Consider the following 18794-nt stretch of genomic DNA (forward strand, 5'->3'; position numbering starts at 1 on the left):
CATGGCGACTTCTACGACTGCCAGAGATGGATGTCTCTCCAGACACTCACAAACGGGCCGCGGAGGGGTGTCCGTTGTGAGTGGAGCTGGGTCTGCTCGCGCTTTGGAAGACTCATGTACGGGCCGCGGAGGGGTGTCCGATACACCGTGAGACGGAGAGTGGGACTTGGTTCCCTGGTCATCGGCGACGGGGACTCGGTAATCCTCCATCGGGACGGCGAGTACTTCGCCAGGGTCCGGCCCTGGGTACGGCAGGACGTACATCTCTTCGCGGAAAACGCGCTCTGCCGACCAGACGAGCGGCTCCGTTATGGGGAGCGGAGGCGTAGCCATATCTTGCCGATATTGCGCAAGGGCCATGTCCGGTGGACACACAGGCACCGGAGCTGATCCAAAGAGCTGAGATGACTGTCTCTTCTGGGCAGGTTTGCCCCATGGGACAAGTAGATATCGTGGCCTCCAATGGTCCGATGTTTTGTGCCGATGGGGGAAGCTCGACCACCGACAATATCACCGCGCGTTCCGGTCGAGTCGAGTCTGCGGCTTGTTGAGCCTCGTCGGGTGACTTCTCGACGCTCGCCTGATCCGGGCTCCCTGACGGTCTCTCGGTCGGGATGTCGGCCGGGGCTACTTCCACACGGCAGAGCAAGACTGGCTCTTCCGGTGGGCTACGTCCTGTGGGCCGTGTTCCCTTTCCCACACCGCAATCATCTCTTCGACGATTCGGGCTATGTCGGCCTCGCGATCGCCATGGTCTTCCCCTTGCTGCGACATACTGCTGTGAAATATAAAGCGTGTTAAAACTACCCTGAACTCTGAAAGTACTAACGAGGCCCTATGAGTGCGGTTAACAAAAGTGCTATGATTAAAACTAAGATACAATGGTTTTAGATAATTTTTGCCTAGCATCGGTGCGAGGAGCCCCTCTTTAGAAGGGAGGGGGACGTTGGGCAGGCGCACCCACCAACAAGTGGTCCCCCTTGAAGGATCGTTAATCAGTGGCCTCGTGCGGGCCGTGGGTACGAGGTGTCCCGAGGCCGATGTCTTCAGAAAGACCGAGTTCTGGTGGTTCGCTGTCGTCACTATTGAAGGCCTTTAAGTCAGCCCGACTGGCGGTACGTCGTTCACGTCCCTTGGCTTCTTGTAGTCTAACGACGTTGCTGGAAAGAAACTTGGTTATTTTATACGGGCCTTTATACTTAGGCGCCAGTTTGGCATTGAACCCTTCGTTGGCATTAGACAGCACATGTTGCTTGAGCATGACCATGCTCCCGATGTTTGGGCGCCAGTCGCGTCGTCTCAGGTCGTAGTATTTCTTTTGATTCTGGGTCGCGTTCAGTTGATTCTCATGTACGAGCTTGAAAATATCTTCCATTCGTCGGATGCGCTCATCAGGGCTAGGGGGTTCGTTACCGGCGACATCCGTTACCGGCGACATCCGTTACTTGGTCATAAAGAGCGCCGGGCATACGGGGTTTCCGACCTAATGATGTAGGCTGGACTGAATCCGGTGGTGTCGTTGACGCTTGAGTTGATCGCTAGTGTTATTTCTAGAAGCCATTGATCCCAAGTGTTTTGCCCATTCTCCAGGTATTGTGCAATCATAGTCTTGATGGTTCGATTTGCGCGTTCGGTAGGATTCTGCTGTGGAGAATAGGGGGCGGTATGCTGGAGTATAATTCCGGACGTTTTGCAGAAGTTTTTGAAAAGCTTGCTAGTGAACTGGATACCGTTATCGCCGAATCGGGCCCAGATCCTTTCACGAAATGCCTTCTCCAAAGCGTCTGCAGTGGCCTTACGAAGTGGTACCATCTCGACCCATTTACTATATAAATCCAAGAAAACTAGTAACATCGTATTACCTTGCTTAGAACGCGGCAAAGGCCCGATAAAGTCAGTACACACGGTATTGAACGACTCCGCGACTTGACGGGTGAGCATTTTGCCCGCTGGTTTCATTTGCGCCGGTTTAAACTGCGAGCAGACGAGGCAGCATCTAACATAACGCGCGACATCTCGGAAGAAGCCAGGCCAAAAGTATCTTTGGGTCACTCGCAAAGTGGTTTTCCTGATTTCAGCCGTCACCACATTGTGACATTCCTTTAGTACTTGGTCTCGAAATTCTAGGAGAACGCATAGTTTCCAAGGTGTAGAATCGTGGGCATCGGGGTGGGGTCTCGTCTGCGATAAATCTGGCCGTTTTCGAATATATTGTCTGGGAAATCCGCAGGATGTTCCGTGACGTGCTGCCGCATCTTTAGCCACCATCTGCATCCCGGTTCTACTAGTCGTGGGGCGCAGCCGCATATCGGACGGCACGATCGCGTGGACAAATACAAATAAAACGGACAAACAATTAAAATATGATTAACTACAGCTAATTACGAGCTAAATGTGCTAAAATAGAAGTTTTCACAAGGGAAAGAGAGGCTTCTGATCTGATTACGGGATACAGAAGATTGTAGTCAGAACATAGGACTCGAAAAGGTTCATGCAAAGAATAGTTAGAACTACAGTGTTTTAAGGATAGAAGAATAAAATTTCTAGTAGGTCTACGGGGTACAGATAGGTTTAACTGGTTCAATAGCTCAGGAGAGTCTATTTCACCTATTAAAAATTTTTGAATAAAGATAGCACCAAGCATTACTCTACGATTAATTAAAGAAGGAAGATTGATTAAAAGAAGCCTACTGGAGTATGATGGCAAATTGACATTGCGATCCCAATTTAGACCGCGAAGAGCGAAAAGCAGAAATTGCTTTTGAACAGATTCAATTTTACTTTAGTGCGTCTCATATTGAGGTGACCATATGCAAGATCCTTACTCTAAGATAGGACGGATTAAAGAAGTATACAGAATTTTGGTTGTGTACGGATCGTCAAACTCTTTTGACCATCGTTTCACAAACCCAAGAACATTCATAGCTTTACTAACTGTAGCAAAAATATGAGGATTAAAAGTTAATTTATGGTCCATAAGAACACCTAAATCATTGATAATATCTAACCGCTCTAATGCAGTGTCGTTAAAATAATAAGTTGCTAAGTATGGAGTGCATCTATAAAAAGACATAACTTTACATTTAGAGCCGTTAGGGTTTAATAGGTTTGTTTCACACCAACTCTGAAGATCATTAAGATCCGATTGAAGTAGGCAAGAAGACGATATGTCTTTAAAACTGAGGTAAAGCTTGACATCATCCGCGTACATAAGCACCCGAGAATGTGACACTACCAATGGAAGATCATTTATAAAAAGAGTGAATAGCAATGGACGAAAATGACTACCCTGAGGTACTCCAGAGGTCACTTGGATGGTCTTAGAAAATGAAGACTTAATGAGGACCTTTTGTGTACGCTTAGAAAGATATTGAAGAATCAAATCTAGCAAAAGGCTGGGGATGCCAAGTGCGTTTAATTTATATAAAAGCAGAGTATGATTAACAGAGTCAAAGGCCTTGCTGAAGTCAGTATAAATGACGTCAGTTTGCACCGCAGTCTTGAACCCTTTGATTGCGTGAGATGTAAATTCTAATAGGTTAGTAGTTGTCGATCTACGTTTTTTAAACCCATGTTGGGATGACGAAATGATTGAGCTACAAAAATGCTGCAATTGAGATGTTATTATTTTCTCAAATGCTTTGGGTATGGCAGACAATTTAGAAATACCCCTATAATTGGAGGCTTCGGACTTCTTCCCCTTTTTATGAAGAGGAATAATATATGATTCCTTCCAGATAGGCGGGAAGGCGGAAGATGTGACGGACAGTGTAAACAACTTAAGAATTGGCTTACATAGGGCCTCCGCGCAAAACCTTAATACGCAGCCTGGTATTCCATCAGGGCCAGGTGCATATATTGGTTTGACGGAACTGAGCACGCTAAGAACCGAACATTCATCAAACACAGGGTCTAAAATGCAATTAAACGATTGCAAGTGATGAGGATAAGGAGGATTTGCTTGATAAATCGAAGAGGAATAAGTTGTTTTGAAAAAATCAGCAAACATGTCGGCAATTGCCTGATCATTGTCAGCTTTATTGTTTTTGAAAGACAAGTAAGACGGGTGCACTGATGTCTTACGTTTAACATTTGCAAATTTATAAAATTGCTTAGGATCGCGAGAAAACCTGAGTTTACATCGCTGAAGATAATCCTTATAGCAATGTGAATTCAGCACCATAAAATTTGATCGAGCAACTACATATAGGGAAAAATCCGATGCTTTACCGGATTTTTTAAATCTTTTATAACATCTCGATTTAACGTTCTTCAAGTTACATAACTCACGTGAGAACCAAGGAGGTCTATCAGACCATCCTAGAGTCACACGCGGGACACAAACATCAAAGAACGACTCAAGAGTTTTATAGAAGACAGAAATGGCAGAGTCCATATCCGTGCAAGTATACAGATATGTCCAATCATTAGTTAACAAGAGTTTTTTAAGTTTAGTAAAGTTTGTCTTGCGAAAACATCGGGTTGAAGGCATCGAGTTATTATGTCGAGACATAACACCAAAAGGAAGGTCAATGGTTATATCCAGAGTGGGATGAAAGTTACGACTGTTACGACTATTCCGGACAGGATTTATTTGAGTTAGGGACAACTCAAGCAGACCATCTATGAAACAATGTGACAAGGAGGGCAACAGTAATAAGGAGTTAAATGAAAGGGTCCAGGCAATCTCAGGTAAATTAAAATCTCCCAGAACAACGAGCAAGTCTTTGTCAGAGAGAAATGAGGAAATAAGTTGAATAGCTTCCAAATGGTGAGTGTATACTGCCAAGTCGGACTGTGGTGGAATATACGAACAAGTAATAAAGGCAGAAAAAGAATTAAACAAAATTTTAACACAAACAAATTCAATCTCCTGATTGGAGGAGTGGACAATTTCAGACGAGAACGCCGAGTCAACAGCGATCAAAACGCAACCACCATTACGGATAGTCCGATCATGTCTATAAATTAAATATTTTGAGGGGAAAATTGAAGCATCGGCAATATCAGTCTTCAGCCAAGTCTCAGTAAAGGCAAGAATATGAAAGTCAAAAGCTAGACTATCTACATAGAGTTTAGACAGTTTAGTCTTTAGTCCCCGTACGTTCTGATAAGCCAGAGTTAGGGACGAAATTAGTTTTTTGACTCGCCATCAGGTGCAGACGAGCCGGAAGGAACGTTATTCACAGAGCCAGGTAGCAGGCTAATCGGAGGCCGATTCTTCTTTTTTATTGTATTCTCTTTTACAACAAGGTGTTCCGGCCAAAAATCTTTATGACATATTTGGCCAAAAAGATCTGGGGAGACACCTATTTTAAAGGAGGAAATGTCCCGAGTATATGAAAAACGGAACTTTTCCACAGCAATGTTTGGCGCTTGAACTTTGCCCTGGATGTAGGCTATGACTTCTTCAGAAGTAGTATTGGGATCAAGCCTCGAAACAAAAGTTGCTTTTTGGGTGGAACTACAACAAGGGAACTAGGAATACTAGGCACAGCGGTAGCGGCTACAGCAGACTCAGCAGCAGCTGAAGCAGCCAGCACTTTACTAGCTCCTCTTGTAACTATTTTATTGGCAATATTCCTGGAAACGGATGTTTGCCCGGACGGTTCGGAAACTACAACCGATATCGTGTTAGTAGGTGGGAGATACTGTCTCCAGGGGAAATGGGAAGAGACTCCACACCTGCCAAAGCCGGACTCCTAAACGATATCAGCTGCTGTGCATTTGGTGACATAGGGTCAATGTCGAAAGCCGGAACTGGTAGAGACGAATTTGCCGACGGACTGAGGGACGCGCCCTGAAACCTGGCCCTCTTTCGCGTCGTAGATTTAATCAAAAGTTTAGAACTTGTGAATTGAACCTCCATCGCCTAAAGCTTCTCTTGGAGCTTATGAACGCCAGCTGACAGGGTTTTAAATGCCTCCCCAGTCCGTTTCATAAAACTTCGCATCTCGAGCTCCAAGCCACGACACGAATCACAGCCCCATTTAAGGCCGCCACCCTGTGCAATACTATCCCGCACCTTGACTGTGTAACCAGCACATTTAAAGTGCATTACATTGTCACACAGCCAACAGTAAAGAAAGTCTTCACTGGTCTTGCTGGGATTATTGCAATTATATTTGCAACAGACAGACATTATTAAATAATTGATTTATACAAAAACAAATTATAAATCAATATGTCAATAAAATGGGAAAAATGTATATATATGTGAAGAGAGACGTATACAAAGCAAGGCAAAAGCTAACTGCAATATGCAAATTGTACATTGAGAGCGCGGGTGGGAGCAAAAAATAGATCGAAATCAAAAACTAAGCAGCGCAACAACAAAATTATATTTGCGTTTGTTAAAATTTTGATAATAAATTTATATAAATGTTCGTAAATTTAACGCAAACTTCGCGATGAGTATAGCGATTTATTAAGAATTAGTAAGGCAATGAATTTAAATTGAATATTATAAATTAGCTTCACGAAAGAATGAAAGACAAAAATTAAACGAGAGCGCAAAAAAACACGACCGACTTCGATGAGTGACAATATGCTATATGTTGTAACTCCAGCTCCCATCTGGACACACGCCCCGTGGGATTTTCTATCGAGTTTAGCCATTTGAGAGCCAAATGGTCCGTGATCACGTCGAAGCAATAGCCTTCCAAATAGCAACGATATTTCCTGATGGCCCAGACTATTGCTAGGCATTCTTTCTCAGTAATCGAGTAGTTTTCTTCCGCCTTCAAGAGACGTCGACTAGCGTAAGCAATGACTCTTTCTGCACCGTCGATACTCTGAGTGAGCATTGCGCCGAGGCCAACATCGCTGGCATCAGTCTGTAAGCAGAACTTTACAGCGAAATCTGGACAAGCTAGGACAGGGGCAGTGGTGAGACGTGTCTTGAGTGCATCGAACGCCTGTTGTTGCTCTAAGTTCCAAAACCAACTCAAACCTTTCTTTAACAAACTTGTGAGAGGTTGCACCGTGTCGGAGAAGTTGGGTACGAACCGACGATACCAAGAGGCGATACCGAGACAACGACGTAACTCCTTGACATTGGTTGGTGGCTGAAGGTTACGGATAGCTACCTTCTTTTCAGGGTCGGTATGGATACCATCCTCGCTGACGACATGATCTAGAAATTGGATCCGTTTCTTGAAGAAACGACATTTGTCTCGGTTGATCCTTAAATTGGCTTCTCGTAGACGTCGAAAGACTTCAAGGTGTGAGAGGTGTTCCTCGAGCGTCTTTCCGATTACGTATAATATCGTCACGCGAAGGCATGTGGTTCCATTTCGGGTCCAATCACACTATCCAAAGCCCTCTGGAACGTGGCGGATGCGGAATGTAAGCCGAAGGGCATGACTTTCCAATGGAATAACCCGCGTCCGGGCACTGTGAAGGCTGTACACTCTCTACTTTTGACCTCTAAGGGTATTTGCCAATAGCCGCTCTTTAAATCTAGAGTAGAAATGTACTTCACGTTCCTCAATTTCTCTAGGATATGGTGTATATGAGGCAAGGGTATGCGTCACGCACTGACTGAGCGTTCAGCTGTCGAAAGTCTATACACATGCGAGTATCACCAGTCTTCTTACCTACCAACACGATTGGTGCGCTGTGAGGGCTTTTGGATGGTTCAATACGGTCCTCCTTCAGCAGGGCGTCTACGGTTTCATTGATAATTTGTTTTTGGGCCGGATTACGCGGATAATACCTCTGCTTCATGGGTCGATCGTGCTTCAATACAATGACATGTTCTGCTATTTGGGTAACGCCGTTGAGTCCATCGAACTTAATTATTTCCGCGTGCATTCTCGTGCGAAGTGACCAGCTCCCGCACATTTGCGGCAAGCTGTACTGGTATCTACTAGTGCTTCGGAGAGTTGACATATAGCAGTCCCGTTTAGGCTGGAAGGCGTATGATCCAAGGGCTTACTTTGAACGGCGTTGCTCCTTTTCCAGGCATGCCTTGCTCCAATCGAATTGTCTCATAATTTACCACCAACTTGGTTAAGCCGGGTAACTTTTGGAAATCATTTCGTCGGGTATACAGCTTGTAGTCTGGTAAAAGATTTTCGTAGATCCTGTCGAGTTCCTGTAACGTCGAGTAATGAGCTCTCTTCATCATCAAACGAAGGTCTACTAGATACTCCTTGTATTGTTCCTGATGGCGTTGCTTTCGAGCGTGTATGCTATCCTCTAGTTTTTTAAAATAGCGTGGGGGTAGAAAGAACTCTAAGAATTCGGACTTGAAGTCGACCCATGTCATCTCCGGATAGCCGCTGGTTTGCCACCAGCTTTCGGCCCGTCCGGTCAATAGGATGGCTATCATCGGAGGCAGTGTCTCCAAACTCAGACGGTAAGTCGCGGCTCGAGCCTCTATTTGCTCTATGAAATAGATAGGGTCGGTAGATCCGCTAAAGGCAATTCCCATTTAGTTATACGTTCCACGATCGAGGCATAGCTCGCAGTAGTACGGCCTACCATAGATTCATGGACTCGACTCCGCTCACTGGGTTCGATGTTAATCTTTGAGCCAGGCATGCCGAAAGGCGTCGGAGAACCGGAACGAGAATCGGAATGCGATTCCGAACGATAGTTAGTGTCTTGTGGCACCGGTAGTTGAGAAATGAGACGAAATGTAGGCGACGGTGCTCTGGACTGTGGCTTTACATCTAATTTCTTGTCCCCGGCACTAAATTGGGCTTCGATTTCTGCGAGTCGACTCAATACCCCAGGATGATGATCCTCCTTGAGGCGAACTCACGGAACCGATTTCTTAAGTCTTCCACTATTCCACCGGTCCGAATTCGTCACAAAGGACTTCCAATTCGGCTTTGCGACGATGATTTATCCAATGAACGCCCATTGCTAGTATGTTAGTAAAGACTCGGAGTCGTAGTATAAGTAATAAACAGCTAAAGGATATCGGAGTTCGCCCAGTAGGCTACGCGATACTGATTGAAGATGGCTACGGTAAACCGATAGACTATGATGTGGGTATGCAATTTGACCAATGCATATATATATATATATATATCTATTTAATTTTTTAATAAATTCTGCAAGGGAGGTGTCAGAAAATATAAAAATGTATATATGTTTGTTCAAAGAAGAGTAAGAAACGGTGACGCGTCAAGGAGGATTATCGCCGCCGGGGAACTTTCGACGTGGTTTTTGGTTTAAATATTTTGAACAAAATCTTTGGAATGGTTCAAATGTATATAAGAAAGGTCTTGCCTGTTGGTAGAATTCGATCCGGTTTGTTTATTTGAAATAGGTAGATCCTTGAATGTATAATATAGTTATTGGGGACGTGATTGATTCTCCCTCGATGTTGTCCAAAGAAAATAAAAGTTTACTCCGATTACTGTTTAGAATATCCTTGAGAAAATAGTGGTCCTTGCTGCCGAAATTCCTGATGTCCTTTGCATTAATCTCCGTTGTGTCCTTGAAGCTTAGAAGCTTGTCCAGTAGTTGATCCTTGTCCACTTGTTAATCCTTGTCCAGTCGTTGATCCTTGTATTGGTGAGTAGTCCTGATAATGATCCTTGTCCAGTTGCTATCCTTCCGGATTGAAGCAATTTTTGTTCCGATGTTTTCTTGTTGAGTTCCAAACACTGACTGACTTTGCCAGTGCATAGGCTTGGTTTTAAACAGTCCCTTGTGCATCACTCTTATGTCGCTTTTCCTTTGCTGCTGTTAACGCTGCTGTGACTTCTGCTGCTGCTTTGGGTGAGAGTGGCGGATTTTTAGGTTACCCATGCCCAAGTCCCGTTTAACTCATAATGCGGTAGTTTACAACCTTGCTAATGGCTCTCTGAGAGGCACCTAGACTCGTTCTATCTGTTTCTGGCAACATTAGCTATTCTCTCTTCTGTGGTAAAAAAAACCAACATTTTTTTTTTTTTTTAATCAAACTAATTTCTATAGGCGACTCTGTCGATGGCTCCGTTAATGACTGTATGGCTAGCTCTGTCGGTAACTCAGTAGCTGACTCCATTAATAATTCTACCTGAAATATTCTGTTGATGAGATTATTAATCCTGTCGAAAATTCTGTTGATGACTCTGCTGATAATTCTGTCGCAACCCTACCGGAGACTCTGCCGATTTTTTCACCTTGCATGGCATGATGGTGTGCATGTTATATATATTTATTTATTATTATATTTTTTTTTTTTTTTTAAATTTCCGTTGCTTTTGCAACACACAAAAAAAAAATAATCATACAAGTTTGCACCAAAACAAATGGTTTTCTTTTGCTCATGTGTTTGGTAAACTAGGTGATATACCCAAGCATACCCTTCCATACGTATACCCATACGAAAGTGTCCAATGTCTATAAGTCGCCTCTTCACGCATATGTACGTCACGAATGAACCAGCGATTCCTCTGCCCTGGAGGAAATGTGTGACGTCACACATTTACCCTTCAGGCTAATCTCTACAATTCGGATCGTGAGCGCACACATACACAAGAGTCAGCGACACTCATACACACTCACGCGATCGGATGCGGCATCACGCATGTGAGAGCCACTGCACACGAGCATCATCGTTTTTTTCACACACACTCGCGCATTTTGAAAACTCTTTTCTCTTTCTTTTTTTTCACAATAAAAAAACGCTAAAACGAAACCCAACGCGCGACTGTACTTACAAATCAGTGTGAATGAAGGAATGACAAAAAAACGGTTGAACCAAAACTGTGTGTAAGAGTGAAAGACAAACGGCAAGAGAATACTCACACACACGCCCCGAATCAAACGGTGAATTGTCTATCCTCATTCTTACTGGCCGCTCGTGTGTCTCTCTCTCTTTCTCGCATGTAACTGTCTCTTGCACAGAAAACTAAAAGCGCGAGTTAAGATTGAGTCTGTTCTGGTTGAGTGTTAAATCAAGACTGCTTTATTGAATCAAATCATATTCTGGTTTGGCTTACATCTAAGTGTTTATAATGTTTTCTTCTGGTCACTTTTCTTGTGACACTCTATGTTTAGGGAAACTGTCACTTATCTTGTGACACTCTATGTTTAGGGACTCTGTCACTTATCTTGTGACACTCTATGTTTAATGGAATGGTATTGTTTATGTTTACATTAATGTGGAGTGTAGACCTCTTGGGTCGGCTGTTATGGGAAGTGTTGCTAATGGCATAACTCCTCCCCTCTGAGAGTATGAATTCTCCTGAATTCTGTTTACATTAATGTTTATATTTTTCTTTTTACAGTATATATGTATATAAATGGATAAACATATAATAATAATAATAAAAAGTGTTAAAAATATGCCATTTGTCATTTTCTTTCGTATTTAAGTTCTGTGATTTCTTTTAAATTGTCAAATTATCTATTGTTACATGATCAAAGTTTATTGTGTTTTTATAGGTTGATTCAATAGTTCTGTTGGATAAAAAAATTTTTCGTGAAATTCTGTTTTTTCGTTAAAAAATATTTCATTTAGAATTTGAATTTTACAGTTACCGAATTGAATTAAGTTACTTCCATTAAGTATAATATTTCTTTTATCGCAATTTTGATATATTTTTGTATTCTTGGCATTTTTGATTATAATTGTATCATCGTCAATTTCTTCAATACTCGTTATATTGTTGAATATAAATTTGCAATTATTATTAATGGTACAACTTTTACTTAATTTTAATTCTTTTAAAATTTTGTTGGGTTCATATGTAAATGTTTTATTATTTATTTCTGCAATTAACTGATTTTCTTGGTCTATTTGTATATAATCTATATTTGGTATAGGAATAATTAACTTAACATCTATGGTTATAAATGATTTTGGGATTTTAATTGCGATTATGATGCAATTATTCTTATATTTTAAAATGCCCATACGGATTAGCTTTAATTTATAAAAATCGATGTCAAATTTATTTATTTCCTCTTCTGATAAAATTTCTGGTACGATTATATTATTTTTTGCTGATGCTATGTTTTCCTGAATATAATTTATTTTGAATTCTATATTTTTAATTTTCCCATTTGGTCATTATGAAGTATTTTCATTTCTATTTCTTGATTTTGATTGTCCATGCTTGTAAGTATGTCCTTGATTATTGTTCTGTCTTGTTTAATTGTTTCTGCTAAGTTGTGTATTGTTTTATTAAAATGTGTATTTATAACAATTTGTTGGTTCATGTCTTGTATAATATTATGGTTGTTTTGGTCAATATTGTTAAGGTGGTCTAAAATATCTGTTCTATCTTCATCGTCCATAATTCCAAAAAGCCATTTGTATGTTGTTCCTACAATATTTAACATTCCTCTTTTTATTCTGTTGTTTGGGGTTATGGATTTTATTTTAGCTCTAATTAGATTTATTTCGGCTAATAGCTCCTTTTTTCCTGTGATGTTAAAATTTTTAATGTTTGTCTCCATTTGATTTATTATATTATTTAAAGGGTCGATATTAATAATGTGTAGTATAATTACTGTTTCATTAACTATTTCCGTGGAATAAGTTTGTATAGGTGCATATCCTGCATTTGATTGAATTGGTTCGATTTGTAATCTGCCTTGAACACACATTATAACATAAAAAATTATGAAAATCTGAGGATAAGAGAAAAAAAAAAAATTTTGTTTCAAAGATGTCAATCTGTCTTTTGTTGGAAATTAATTTTTTCCTGCTTTGACGGTCTTTTTATATTACATGGATGAATATTATTTAATGTTGTAATTCTAAAATAAGGTTCATCCTTATGCCTAACTCGTTTATAGTTTTTAATTGGTCCTTCCTGTCTTTCCTCCTCATAATCTTCTCTTGTTTTATTTTGTTTGCTTAAAATTTTTTCTTTGTGTTTGATAATAGTGTTTTTTAGTTTTTCCTCATCTTCTATGTTTTTTGCATAATTTGGTGTACATTTTATTGTAGAGTGATAACGGTTATTATAAGCTGTTATTGCTAATTGCATTTTGGATGAAATTGATAAATCATCATCTATTCCTGCTATTATTTCAATGAGAGTAGAATGTAGTCTTTCTATGTCTGCATTTCCTGTATGTGAATTTGGCTTTGTATAATGGATTTCTATTTGTTCTTGGTTTAAGTATTGTTTTATCTGTTCTGATCTAAATTCATTATCCATTATTATTTTATGTGGCTTATTGAATTTGGCAAAGTGTTCAATCATAATTTCCATTTTAGTTTTCCAGTTTCTATCTGTTATATTATAAGCGACTGCGAATTTTGTGAGCTTGTCTATGATTGTAACAAACGATTTGTGTTTTATATGAAATATGTACAAATGTATAATTTGATTTTTGACATCCGGTGTTTCTGTGAATTGAAACTTAGGTTTGATTGGTTTTCTGTCATATTTAATTTCCTTACATTTTTTACAATTTGAAATTATCAACTGAATATGGTCTCTTAGCTTTGGAAAATATATTTTGTTCTTTAACGAATTAAAAGCTTCATTTATTCCGCTATGTAATGAATCTTTGGTGTGGTAAATAGCTATTTGTTTGTGTAACTCTTCCTCGCTTGAAATTTCCTGAGCTCTCTTAGTACATTTAAAAAATTTTATATTATTACAGTGTGAAAAAATGTTCATTAAGATACATTGTATCTTATAATATTCTGAGTCTGGAACTTCTGAAAAAATTCCTACTGTTCCTTTATTTATATTATTTTGCATTTTGATTTCGATTTCAATTTCTGTTTCTGCTGGGCTTACTTCTATTATTTTTCTACCATGCTGAATATTAATATTGTCCGTTGTTGTATAAGTTACTATTATCTGAGTTTTATATTTGTTTACAATATCGTCTTTTATATAGAAATTTGTAAATCCTCCTTCCTCTGCTGAATGCTGTGTATCTGATAGTTCAAAGTTTGACTCATTTGTTTTATCCTTGTTTATTAGTTCAGCTGTTTCCTGTCTACTTAAAAAATCTGCCACTTTATTGTCTTTTCCTTTCAAATATATTATGTCATAATCGAATTCTTGTAATTTTAAAATCCATCTTTGGTGTCTTGCTGTCATTTCTTTCCCTTTGTATTTTGCGTTTAGATATTTTATCGGAGCATGATCTGTTATAATTTGGAATTTATTACCTATCACATAGTGTCTAAAATAGTTTACTGCATGTATAATGGATAAAAATTCTTTATCAATTGTACTGTAGTTTTTTTCGTGTTTATTTAGAGTTCTTGAAAGGAATGCAACTGGTTGCTCTTGTTGAGACAATACTGCACCTATTGCGAAATCACTGGCATCTGTTGTAATGGTAAATGGTTTATCAAACTCTGGATATTTTAAGATTGGATGTGAGCTTATAAGTGTTTTAAGGTTTTCAAAGGCATCTATAAACTGTGGGTCATTTGTATTAATTTGTGTGCCTTTTTGTAAATATCTGATCATTGGGTAAGCTATTTTGGAATAGTCCTTAATAAATTTTCTGTAAAATCCTGTCATACCCAGAAATCCTTTCAATTGCTTTTCTGTTTTAGGTAGCTGCATTGCTTTTATTGCTTCTATTTTATGTGGATTGGGTTTAATCCCTTCCTTTGTGAGAATGTGTCCTAAATATTCAGTATATTGTTTCATGAAGGAACATTTGTCTGGTTGAATTTTTAAGTTATGCTTTCTAAGTATTTTGAAAATGTTTTCTAGAGCAATCTTATGTTCCTCAAGTGTTGTTGAAAATATCAAAATATCGTCCATGTATACAACACAACTTTTGTTTATATAATCCCTCAGTATTTCATTCATTAAACGTTGAAATGTGGCTGGGGCATTTTTTAACCCAAAAGGCATTCTAACATATTCATATAAACCCATTGGTGAAATGAATGCTGTTTTCTCTATATCTTCTTCTGCCATTAAAATTTGGTGATAGCCTTTTGCTAAATCTAATGTAGTAAAATATTGGGCTTTACCGAGTTTGTCTAATACAGCGTCCATGATAGGTATTGGGTACTTATCTGGAACGGTTACTTGGTTTAAACGCCTATAGTCTACACAAATACGATACTTTTGAATTCCAGAGCTATCTCTTTTTTTAGGTATGACACATATTGGAGAACTATATTTGCTTTTGCTTTTTCTTATAATTCCATTGTTTTCCATATAAATTATTTGTTTCTTTATTTCTTCTTCATATTTTGGGGAGACCCGATAGAGTTTTGAATTAATAGGTTGGTCTGTAGTAGTTTTTATGCTATGAACTATAGTGTTAGTATTGGTTAAGTGATCCCCTTCTTTGAAACATAACTTTCGTACTTTTTTGAAAGATTTCTTATTATTTGTTCTTCCTCAGTATTGAGTTCTTTTAACTTAAGATCATCAATTTCACTTACTTCCATTACGCAAACATCTTCTGATTGTTTGGAAAGGAATGGAATTTCGACCCCATTGTTAAGTTTAATAATTTTGTTTTGAAAATCAATATTTGCAAAATTCCTTTGAATGAAGTCCATACCCAATAGAAAATCATATGATTTTTCCAGGGGCATAGCCACCCATTTTGTTCTTGCATAATTTATATATTTAAACTCCCTTGGCACTTTTGTTTTCACTAAGTAACTGTCACTTTCTATTTTTCCTTTTATTGTATGTATGGTTTTTGAATATTTTTCAATTATTTTGTATTTGGAATTATGTACATTAGTTGTGTTTAAAATGCTTATGGTTGATCCTGTATCTACTAAAATAATATAAGTATCTTCCTCTATTGTTCCTTTTATAAAAATTTTTTTTTCATCCGAGGCTAGTTGGTAAAAAACTCTTGATTATCTGTGCTGTTTACTACTTCCTCATTTATATTATCTACACTCATTGCTTCTGCTGGTGGTTGCTGATTATTTTGTGGTTGCTGATAATTTTGATTTTGTCTTACGTTCTGACTCTGTTGTCTATTCGGATTTTGATACTGTCTCGTATTTTGACTCTGTTGTCTATTGGGATTTGAGACTGTTTTACATTTTGACTCTGTTCAGTATTTCGGTTTGTATTTTTATTAGTTGTCTGTTTGTTATATGTACTATGGTCATTGTCATTTTTGGTTAATAATAGTTTTTTATTTAAATTTCCATAATTCAGACCAATATAATTTGCAAGTTCAATTCTTATATCTGTTAATGTTGTTTTGTTCATTAAGGCAATGGCCATTGGACCACAAGATAATTCTTTTACTCTTTGAATTAAGAGACCACTTAATATGTCAACTAATCTGCTATTGTTTTCAAAGACCGAAAAATCAGTAATTTCCTCAACAATTGCTCTTACTTTAAAATCAAGATCTCGAACGGTAGTTACCCTTAAGTTATTAATTTTTCTGGTTAGACCCATTTGATCCGTTCTTGGGCGATAATGATGTCGAAGACGAGTTTGCAATCAGCCCAAGTTGTAGGGGGGTTAATATTAAGCATAGTTCTAGCCTGACCTTGAATTTTGGTGTTGAATATAACAGTGAAGACCTGGTCGTTATCATCATACTCCTCCATGATTTGGTTGACTGCCGAAATGAAACCATGTAACGTTCCCTCCTGTCCAGTGAACACCGGCAAGTACCTTGTTTCCTTCTCGATGCTGTTTCTCTCCCTTGTTGTTGGATTAGAATGCATCTCTTGATTGGATATTATTATTGATGTTAGCATTTGAATGCATTGTTGTATTTCGTTAATTTGTGACATTTTAATGGTGTATGTTTTATTGTTTCGTTAACTTTTTTTTTTTTTTAAGTTTCCACAATAATTCTGTTTGTTTGCACAAAGTGTTTTTACAATATTCTATTGTTTCGTTATTTGTCACAAAATGTTTTTATAATATTATATTGTTTCGTTGGCTTAGATTTTCTCCAAAGTTTCCACAATATATATATTTTATTTTGTCACTAAATGTTTTGTTTTCCACAGTATTATATTGTTTCGTTATCTTTGATTGCGTTCAAAGTTTCCACAATATTTTAGCTGTGAACTCGAGTACCGACTGCGCCAGTTAAGATTGAGTCTGTTCTGGTTGAGTGTTAAATCAAGACTGCTTTATTGAATCAAATCATATTCTGGTTTGGCTTACATCTAAGTGTTTATAATGTTTTCTTCTGGTCACTTTTCTTGTGACACTCTATGTTTAGGGAAACTGTCACTTATCTTGTGACACTCTATGTTTAGGGACTCTGTCACTTATCTTGTGACACTCTATGTTTAATGGAATGGTATTGTTTATGTTTACATTAATGTGGAGTGTAGACCTCTTGGGTCGGCTGTTATGGGAAGTGTTGCTAATGGCATAACTCGCGTGGCACAACAGCCACGTATATGCGGCCTTTAAATACCCTAACCACAAATACACATATATATATATATATATAAAATATGTTTAATTCTGAGTTGACTCCGATATATATTGATGAATATGCATACATGTAAAAATTTTCACTCTCGTGTGGACTCGTATATTTATATATATATGCATCTATATATATATACATATATATTTATGTACAAACATATATATATATATTTTAATATTTCCCTCATAATACTCATCAAGGTCCCTGCTCGGGCGCCATCTGTAAGGAAGCTCTGGCTGGGGTACAATTCTCAGTCCCAGAGTCCAGTCTACAGAACATTTATTTGATCTGGAGACCTTGATGAATATTAAGATTGGGGACTGAGACCACATGAAAGGGGGAAAAAGGGAAGGGAAAGGAGTAAGAGGAGAGCTCTTGGACTCTCCTAGTAGCAACGACTGATCTCCTCTGCCAAGCGAAGCCCGCTTGGCCAAGATCCGTTGCTTCTTGGACGGGAAAGGGAAGCGGGAAAGGGAATGTTAGTGTGGTAATAGGAAAGGGATGGTGAAGGGGAACTGCAACGACTGATCTCGTATGCCGCTAGGCCAAGATACGTTGCCTCCTCACCTTGAGTGAGTGAGCCTGGAGACCAGGAGATTAACTCATCCTGCCGAAGTCCGCTGGTCCTTCGGCTCCACTCAAATGGTTAAGTGGCCAAGGAGAAGGGAAGGGAAAGGATATACAAAAATTCAGTGCCGAATAAAGAAATAATGCCGGGGTTAGGTTAAATGATCATGTTGTAATGTTTATTAATAAATAATTAATCCTAAACATATTTGGAAATCTGGGTCCCTACCGCACTCAAGTAAAAATAAAGGGGAACTTTGGTCATGGGCTCACCTGCTATTCCTGAAGGATCTCTCGCTGGTACTCGGTCTCTAGTCTTGGTTTTACTTTGTTACACTTGTTGCTTTGTACTCACTGTTTCACAATGTGGCTGATTACTCCCGTGGCTACTGGCGAAGTGATTTTCAACTCATTCTAATTCGCTGTCGAAACCCACCCTTGTTCTGCCTATGTCCTAACGGTGAAAACATTCGATGCGTCTTGTGCTTTGGCACGCGTCACGATCGCCGTCTCTCTCTCTCACTTTCAATTTTGTAATGGGCTCTTTGGCGTCGGCAGCCGCATCAAGACGGTAGCTAGAAAGAGAGGGAGGCGTCGATCGCAAGTATTGGCTATAGAAAAAAGAACTACAGTTAATTTTTTATGTTGAGGTATTTAATGTGCCCTCCATGGGCGTATGAAGAATAATAGTAATAATACAGAGGGGCCCCACATGGGCGTAGTTTAAGCCGCCATGGAAATGTGACTCGTCACAACATGGAAACGTCAAAACGACAAGGCCATGGCGTTGCTGTTTTTGTCAAAAGTGAGAAAAGTGACATTGTTTAAGCATTTATTAAACAAAAGAATGGCTGAAGGTGACAGCGTGCAAAAACACATATTGGAATTTTCAAACATTG

At 39.0% G+C, this 18794-nt stretch overlaps 1 protein-coding gene across 1 annotated transcript; it reads right to left on the bottom strand.

The window, feature by feature from the left end:
• Window positions 1–991: 991 nt before the first annotated feature.
• Window positions 992–1438, bottom strand: LOC124462100. Its single transcript, XM_047013480.1, has one exon. It carries the CDS (start codon window positions 1436–1438, stop codon window positions 992–994), a length of 447 nt encoding a protein of 148 aa, XP_046869436.1.
• Between the last annotated feature and the right edge of the window lie 17356 nt (window positions 1439–18794).

Source organism: Drosophila willistoni, unplaced genomic scaffold (assembly GCF_018902025.1).
Source record: "Drosophila willistoni isolate 14030-0811.24 unplaced genomic scaffold, UCI_dwil_1.1 Seg94.1, whole genome shotgun sequence".
NCBI lineage: Eukaryota > Metazoa > Arthropoda > Insecta > Diptera > Drosophilidae > Drosophila > Drosophila willistoni.

Coding starts and splice junctions, on each gene's coding strand:
- LOC124462100 (XM_047013480.1), bottom strand. CDS start 1,438: ATGTCGCCGGTAACGGATGTCGCCGGTAACGAACCCCCTAGCCCTGAT.